Here is an 8,937-nt window from a genome sequence, read left to right as displayed (position 1 = left end):
ATTTAAATGGGGCTTCCAAGCTGCATTGTAGATCTCCGTGGGCAAATATTGCCCATTGGTTTCTGCTGACTGCAGAGACGAGCAAACTGATGAATTTATAAAATAACAATAAAATAATAATAATAATAATATACCGAAGCAAATCAAACATATATAACAGCGGGTGCGTAATTTCCATAGGTTAAGTTGCTATGTAACTCTTCTCTGTATACTCAGTCCACAATGGCCAGGGGAAAAAAACAACCCTAGTTACTAGAATACCATTTCTAATGCTGAAAAGTGGAAACAAGTATGAGATTGAAACTGTTTCCTGCTTTTGGCTTGAACCACTTTGAACACCTTCAACTGCCCTGTCATTAATATCTGGAACTGGATTAATGCTCCACCATGTGGCAAATGCAAGAACATCAACTGAGGAAAAAAAAAAGATCTCAATGTCTCATCTATATTTCCTCTGATTAATTTGTATGAAATTCACATAATTTTCTTCCAGTTATTGGCTGCAGTATCCAAGGGCTTCCCCACCCACTGCCCCCATTTCCAGCTCAGAGAACAAAACACAGCGACTCTCACAGATATACAGGAACAAGTTCACACACACCAATACAAAAGGTAATATTAATGCTTAAATGAAAAGGGTCCTCTCCAAATAATTCATTAAAATATTAAAAAATCATTTTTGAAAAAATTCTATCATACCAAAAGATCTAATAAAGTAGTAAGGCACTCAAATCAGTATATACTGTAGTCTCTTGCATTATTATACTGAAAGGCATATGGCACAGACTCCAGTCTGCCATAACTCTCCCACATCTGAAGGGCACTCTTACAAACCACTCCAAAAAAACTTGCTCTGCTGGCTTTAGTTTGTGTGCTGGGATAGGTCCAATTTCATAGCAAGTCATTCAACTCCCAAAAGCTGAGGTGCACTGTCTGCAGAGGCAAGAATGTGATTCATGGGAGACTTTTTATTGTGCATCTCCAGCAAGTCCTGAATGAAACCCGAAGGTCTCTCGTGATCAGAGTTCCCCCGTGATTCCTGATCTTTCGGGATCTGTTTCTGTGCATTCTTGCTGGACTCTGCAAGGCAAGTGCTGGTTATTCGTCCACTGGTTCTCTCCTCTTTGCAAAGAGACTCCTTTGCTGCATTGGCCTGACTTTCTTTTCGGCTTCTAGTGACAGATGAAGGGTTACCAAGGCCTGCAACGGAGTCGCACTCATTTTCTGAGATGGGGTTAGTGCCACTATGGCTAGACTCATTCTCACTGTCTTCTTCACACCGAGACTGGCTTTCTTCTTTGTCACTCTCCTTGCCATGGTTCCTGGCATTCTTGATCTTCTGGTGTATGCGCTGGTGACGAACCAGGCTGTGTTTCAGAGTGAAGGTCCGTTCACAGGTCTGACACTTGTACGGTCTCTCCCCTAGGACAGAATTAAGACCGAAATTGAATTGCAAGTTGATACATTCATTTCCTTTTCTCTTTTTCAGGCGTGCAACTGTTCTGAATAGCAGAAATTCAGGAGCCACATCAGCCATAGTTGCCTTACTGACACAGCTCTGATTTTGGTTTGTTTTATCATGTGCCAGTAAATACAGATATTGCTGGGGCAGAGATGAGAAAATACAGATAAAGGTTAAGGATCTGTAGATGTCTGGTGTCATTTTGTATTATGAAAAAGACGGCATGGCAAAGCAGTGTAATATGTATATGCCAAAGTGCACAGGGTAATTAACCAAGAAATAGTGCAGAAATAATATTGCAAATTCCATCTCCCAGCAAGTCTCTGGTAGGCTAGAATGATTGTGAGTGGATAATTTTACTTCGTGGGTCTCAATTACATGCCTTTTTGCATGTGCTGCTAGGAGAAAGTCTGCAAGCACCCCTCCATATTCAAATTGGTCCTGACACCGTCAGATTTTTAGCGCTCTCATACATTTCTTGTGTTTAGTTTAATCCAAAGTTAAATGCAGGATTCTTTTCCACATGTCAGGCTGCCTACTACTCCTCTATGACTGCTACTTCACTGGTAAGTATTTAGGCATCCCAAAAACTGCTGGAGACTGTAAAGTCATCTGCTTCACAGTGATTTGCTTATATCAGTAAACCTTTTTGCCCCACGAACCGGATGAGGGGTGTGGGGCTGGTCCGCAAGTCGGACCAGACCCTGTATGCAGGGATCAGGCCGTGGGGGCCCTATGCCACGTCTGCCTGGTTCTACACATGGGGATTGGGCTCCAGGGGCCCTTCACCACTCCTGAGAGCCAGGATCCAGCCCAGTAGTACCTTGTGCGCCCCAACTAGTACACAGGGCCACAGTCCATGGTGCCCCCTGCAGGCTAGATAACAAGGCAGTGGGTAGCTGGATCTGACCTGCGGGCCAGGGGTTGTGTACCCCAAGTTGATACCATCATTTGGGTAGATGTACTAGTAATATGTTACTATTCACAGAGCAGGGTAAATCCACGGTGTCCATACCCTTTCGTTCACAGCTTTTCTGTAAGTGGAGTGAGGAAGATGTGCCCTGTTACCACGGGCAGACCAAAATGACAAAGCAAAACAGGAATCGAGAAAACATTTCTCTCCCAGTCATGATGGAAGAGTGAATTTTCCACACACACATTACTACAGGAAATAAAGAGGAAACCTGCTTGAAGTGGACTCTGTGACAGAACTTGATCTTTTGTGAGGCACAAAGAGGGTGTCATGTCACTGCTTCAATGTGCAAATAGCAGGCCTAAGCTTCTGGGTTTTAATCAGACCACAAATAACTCCACTATTAGACAGCTACCGTGACAGCTGACAAAATATTTTCCATGAAAGATTTAAGATGTTTTTTCTTTGTCCATTTTTGCAAAAACTGTGTGTGTGCGCGTTTTAATCAGCTTACAGAGGAGATGTGATTTAGAGGCAGAACTGCAAGTTTTCTGGGGGAGTGGAGAATGTCTTCAACTTTTTCCAACCAGGCCTAGTTTCAGTTCTCATATCTCCCTAGTCTCATGGACTAGGAAGTGTTGGCCAACCTTTTTGGCAGGCATGCCACAAGGTAAGCCCCACACCCTCCTTGGGTACCACTCCAATCCCCTTCCTCCTGATCTGCTGCTTGACTTTCTGCTCCCTGCCCAAAATGTTCCTGTGTTCTCTGCTCCCCCTTGATCCATCACATGCCACACACAGACTACATTTGTGCCACATGTACCATGGGTTGGCCACTCCTGGATTAAACTCAGGAACAAGCTGCAGGCACTGTATGCAGCATATGAGCAAGTGGCTTGCTTGGTTCCAAGAATATCTCCCTATATACAAAATATTTAAATGCTTTCCCAAGTACAAAATAATTCATAAAAAGGTTAATACAATGTAAAGATACTTAAACCTTAGTACTGACCTACTGCCTTGAAGAACCTGAAATACTATACTGCTTTCAGCATTATTTAGTCTTGCATGTCTGTTTGCAACTATTAAATACAAATGGCTTAAAAATGCAATTTCACCAAGATATCATCTTGTGCAAATACACACATGACAAAGCAACTGCTTGGAGCTGAATTCTCACTTACACTAAAGCTCCATTTGTTCTGGGAGTATAAAAAAAAAGAAAAGGAAAGAAAAAAAACCTTGAAATGATTTTAAATTTCATTTGATGTATACAAACTTTAAGATCTTATTAACTGGCAGAATGGTGAAAAGGGGCCCTACTGTTACTGAGATTGGGCCCTTTTCCAAGAATATAATTCTGTATCTACATTTTGGTCACTGCTCACCCTGCATCTGTGAATCCATGATCAGGGGAATCAAGATATCAAATCACAGCAAAATCCCACCAAAATCATAATCTGGACTTTTCTTCTTTAAAGAATGCAAGGATAGGTACTAGCCTTATGTTTAAACTGCTCAAAGCAATGGCTTGCACCAGACTTATAAACAATACGGTAATAAACTTGGGTGCATTCTGCACTGGGAGACAGACAGCTGGAGATGAAAACACAGATCCGCAAATGACCCTCCATTTGTACAGGTTTTCATTGCTCTACCCTGCACCTCAGTCCCCAAACATTCTTGCTACTCTGACCGTAATCTTTTAAAATTAAGGGTATCTTTGCAAAAAGAAAAAAAATGAAACCAAACAACAACAAGACCTCTGAAAAAAAAGAAATCATCTCATACAGCACGATCATAGCAATCAAAAGGAAAAATGTGCAATACTCAAGAAGAGCCCTCATTTGAGAGAGAAGATGGAGGTGATTAAAAACAGTTTTAGAGAAGCAAGTGGTAGCACAACTATTGACATTTAATGCAGCTGAAGAAAGCATAAGGCATTAGCACAGATTTCTATTTAAAACTGCTATAGGAAAATTAAAACTGGATCAAGAAATGAATGCCTCAAGTTAAATCAAGAAGGGGGAGGGGAAAGGAAGAAACACAAGATCCGGTTCACAAGACTGGCAAAACTCAAGGAACAATGACAATATTAAAACCATATGGCACAAGATATGTGAAAGAGCTCATCCCCCAAGGGCACAACGGGGTCTCTCGTTTGGCTCAGAGTATGTTATTTTAGATTTCAGAAGCCCCCCAAATCCTTTCCTGACTATAGTCATATCATATTTTGTGTTGACTTTGTGATGTACAAAAAATAAGGACAAGAAAGAAATCAAATTTGCATTTACTAGCAGTTAAATATTTTCAGAATAGAAAACTAAGTTTACTTCCATATGTATGCTACAGGAGGTAGCCTAGATTTCAAAGGTGCTGCATTCAGACTGACTTCAGGCAGATTTGTGGCACCCTCAGCATTTTGTAAAAAAAATAAAATAAAAAAAAATAAATAAAAAAAAAATCAAGCTATTGGAAATTTGCTGGTATCTTAAACCCTTCAATCAGAAATTTGTTTAGTGGTTCTGGAGGCTAATATGGTCTTTATTCTTTCAGGCAGGCTACTAATTAGACCCATACACTTTTAAAAGCGTCTTAAACATGGATACTCCAGTGAAGCTTCATCTTACCATAAATATCCAAGCTTAAATCACAAAATATGTAACTTAAAGAAAAGCAATCCCAAAACAAGCATAGAGGAAGTATCCCTCTCCCTGATGTCTCTTCAGGTCCCTAATAAATGCATCACCTTTGGATTCAATGGTTTTGAAGAAAATGAATAAGCAACGCATCCGTGAGCTTGTGTCTTCAGCCAAATAAAAGTGTCATTTAATAACCCCTTCCAAAGCAAAGTTGAATGATATTTAACAGGGCTGTGCGAAGCTTTGATCACTGATTTGATCTGGTGGAGATCTGGCCTGATTCAGTGGCTGAATCTCTGAATTCAAATCAAATAGGAACCCTCCAAATTGATTCAGAGAGATTTGGAAAGGTTCAGCGATTTGGACAGACACAGCTTTAAATGTTTTTTCTACATACCTCTAGGTAGCAGGAGCTCGTGAATGCTGCGATGCTGGGCCAGATGGAGAGTCCCACAGGAGTGTGGGGGGCTCCCCAGCGTGCTCGGCAGCAGACCTGGAACCAGACCAGAAGTATTTCTGGTCCACTTCCGGGTCTGCTGAAGAGTGCGCTGCCCCCCCCCGCACCCCTCTGGCTCGGCCACTGGTGCTTCCTGGGTCTGGGGGGGCACCCAGGGTCCCGCCACAGCCACATCACCAAGCTGTGGGGGGGCAGGGAAGAGTACTTCCAGTCCACTTCTGAGTTCGCCACTGAGCATGTGGAAGGCCCCCCCACGCTCCTGTGGGACGCTCTGCCAGCCCACCCGCCCCAGCATCGCAGCGTTCACAAGCCCCACCTGGTACCTCCAGGTATGTAGAAAAAACATTTAAAGCTGTGTCTATGGCCGAATCACCAATTCTCCGAATCAGCATCGTATCTTCAGATTTCGATTCAGCCAAATAGAATCAGACAAGAGATCCAACTCAAAGAATCAAATCGCTGTCCCCGATTTGGGCCGAATCCAAATCCAAATCAAATAGGGTCCACTTCGCACACCCCCAAATATTTAATTGTATAAACAGGACCCCATGCACTCCATGACAACTAACTCCTGAACTAAATCATTACAGGTGCACTTGTATTAATTGTGCTCCACCTGCTCTGCCCAGAGACTCCTCTTTCCAATCCCCACGCAGAAGCAGTGAATTCCATGGACAGTGTGATAGCACTCCAGTGTGCATCAAAATATGGGAACAGTGCAGAACCACAAAGACAAGAGAAATAACTGGACATAAAAGAAAGCCTGTTCCGTAGTCTCCCTGCCCTTCCCACACTTGCCAGTTCTGCAACATATAATTGGAAAGAACGCATAAAAATGAAGGCAAATAGTGTCCAATTTTCTCTAAAAATATACAAAATTATAAAATAAACTATGTATTTCACTATTCTGTTGAGTTCTCCATGGAGGCGAGTGATTTTGACTGTTTACCATGCCATTCCCCTTCCCCTATTTATTTTATGCAGCAACTTCCACTGGTTTTGTTCCGTCTCATTGTTCTCCTCTTACCTGTATGAGACCGCATGTGTCGTGTCAAGTCTTGCAAAGACCAAAACCGCTTGTTGCACACGGTACAGACTTTCTTCCGTTTGTCTGCTTTTATGGTACTCTTAGCCCCATCGGTCTTTGGTTTTTTGTCATCATCACTCTTCTCAGCGGACTTTCTCCCTGCGCTCTCTCCCTCAGAGACGCTTTCACTCTCTTCATTTTCCTTTGCTGGTGCCTCACAGTCCACTGGAGATTCTACCACCTTTAAGTCCATCGGGGGCTCTTCCTGGTCAAGAGCAGAGTCCAGTCCTGGGGGAACTCCGGCTTCATCTTGAACACTTCTGCTTTCATCCTCACTGCTCTTTTCACCCTTTCGATCCTCATGAGTATGAGCCTTTTTGTGCCGGCCAAGAGTGCCAGCGAACTTGAAGGATTTTCCACAAACATCACAGGCATGTTTCTTTTCAGTCTGAGAGCTGCTGCCTGCACTCTGGTCACTCTCTGCCAGTTTAAAGTCCATCAGCTTGCTGGCAAAATTGAGATCGAGGCTTTTGTTACTTACAGAGTCTTCCTCCGGCCCCTCTTCATACTCATCTGATTTTTCCTGTGCACCCTCTTCTCCTGGGGATGAGTCAGACTTTTGCTCCTCTTTGGGACTGCATTCATTTTCTGGTAGCTCCGTTTCTTCCTCTGGTTGATCTCTCTCACAGGAGGTCAGGTCCAGCACCTCATTTGCTGCAGCTAAAGTCTCCAGGTCCAACTGGTTGTCTGTAAGCAGAGAGGGGGAAATTTTCAGTTGGATACCTTTCACATACCCAGAACCATCCACACACCATCTCAAGGCTACATATTGATTGATCAGCACCACTCTTAATACTTCCACATGTGCATTTACTTCTTTACAGCCAAAGCCAGTAATTATGTAACTGAGAAGAGAGAACAGAGTCTAAGCGGACTCAGGTGGTGAAGTGCAATTCTATCACACCCTGCTTAAGTCTGTGAAAATCCCTACTGCATATACTCTTGTAACACACTTTCATCTTAGCTTTCAGACTGAGTCATAAAAAGGAGGAAAAAAACAACAGTGAAATGGAGGACCCATCCAGATTTCATTTGAACTGTTTTTCAGACATTTTAGCAGGCTGGAATAGCTACTAGGTCCACGTTCAGACAAGCGCGGACATTGGTTCCCTGGGGACAAGTAGCAACACCACACCTTGCGCTACTGCTGCTTGTCCCCAGGGAATTCCAGTGCCACTCACACTCTGGCACATGGCAGGTTACCCTGGGTGGGGCAGGGGAAGCTGGGACCAGCATCAACTGTGCTGGCCCCAGCAGCCTCAACTGGGGTTTGGGGGCTGGAGAAGCTGCAGCCACGGCAGTGCTCCTGCAGCTGGGGGTCTGGCTGGTAGCCAGAGCGTGGCTCCAGTAGGCCAGGCTCTGGTTTTGGGCGGTGTGCACTGCCACCATGTGAACTGCCCAACTTTTTTTCCATGTGGGATTTTTTTGACCCCGGGACCTTCTAAGGTTAAAAAAAAAAAACTCGCTGTGCTGCAAAGTAGCAATGCGGGGAACATCTGAATGTGTGGTGTGTGGCATTGCAGACAAGTCCACAGTGCCACATACTGTACGGTCATGCTCATCTGGACATGGCCCAGAAGTCTACTAAATTCTTGGCCCTCGGTTTTACTGAATCACAATATAACCACTTTCAGTGCAGAACACATTACAATGAGGTACCAAAGAATAGGAAGTTCAAAACTGCTGTAAAGGCAACAGTACCAAACAAATATGAAACAGAAAAATGTTACATATATGATTCTAAGCATAGACTATGAAATCAGTTTCCATCTACTGAAGCCAATGGAGATAAAAATGATAAAAATGCAATTAATTGTTAAAGGTTATTAACAAGCTAACAAAAAAACATTCCAAGTTCCAACCATTCCAAATAAAAAGACTTGGTCATATAAATGTACACAGGTGACAAGTCCGTGACAGTGCAGGATGAAGTGCCCCTTGATGAACAAGTAATTTATTACAGCATCACTTGTCAAAAAGCTAAATGCTGAAACAGACCATATATATCACTTACTGATCTTCAGCCTCTGCAAAGACTAGACAAAACAGGATGAACTGTCAGGCTCAACTACAGTGAGCCATTATCAGCTTGTGTCACATTCTTGACATTGCTTATAACATGTTTTGTAATAAATGCCTCCATTTCTTTATGGGAAAACAGAGATATAGAGATACAGCTTCTAAAATCCAATAAAGATGGTGTATATATACACAATGGTAAATAAACCAGATGATTTAGATGCCAAAGTGGAGACAGATGCATGGAATGAAACTGCACCTACCATGCCTCTTTTTAGTTAGGATTTCAGGACTCAAGGTAGGCAAAGTACATAATTGGATCTGCAGCCATCCTCATTTCAGTCCTTTTTTTTTTTT

At 42.9% G+C, this 8,937-nt stretch overlaps 1 protein-coding gene across 2 annotated transcripts in view; it reads right to left on the bottom strand.

Annotated features, from left to right (window-relative positions):
• Positions 1-320: 320 nt before the first annotated feature.
• The window catches only part of RREB1 (ras responsive element binding protein 1), a 166,464-nt gene continuing 157,847 nt past the window's right edge, over positions 321-8,937 (bottom strand). For both annotated transcript variants that reach the window (XM_019522254.1, XM_019522245.1), the window contains exons 10-11: positions 6,502-7,248; positions 321-1,422 (exon numbers count right to left, since the gene is read on the bottom strand). In XM_019522254.1, the coding sequence (XP_019377799.1) occupies positions 902-1,422; positions 6,502-7,248 (1,268 nt within the window). In that variant the 3' untranslated portion in view covers positions 321-901. The remainder of the gene's footprint in view (positions 1,423-6,501; positions 7,249-8,937) is intronic.

Source organism: Gavialis gangeticus, unplaced genomic scaffold (genome assembly GCF_001723915.1).
Source record: "Gavialis gangeticus isolate Ggan-Ray unplaced genomic scaffold, GavGan_comp1, whole genome shotgun sequence".
NCBI lineage: Eukaryota > Metazoa > Chordata > Crocodylia > Gavialidae > Gavialis > Gavialis gangeticus.
The sequence above is the reverse complement of the archived record's forward strand: the minus strand, read 5'-3'. Positions and strand labels throughout refer to the sequence as shown.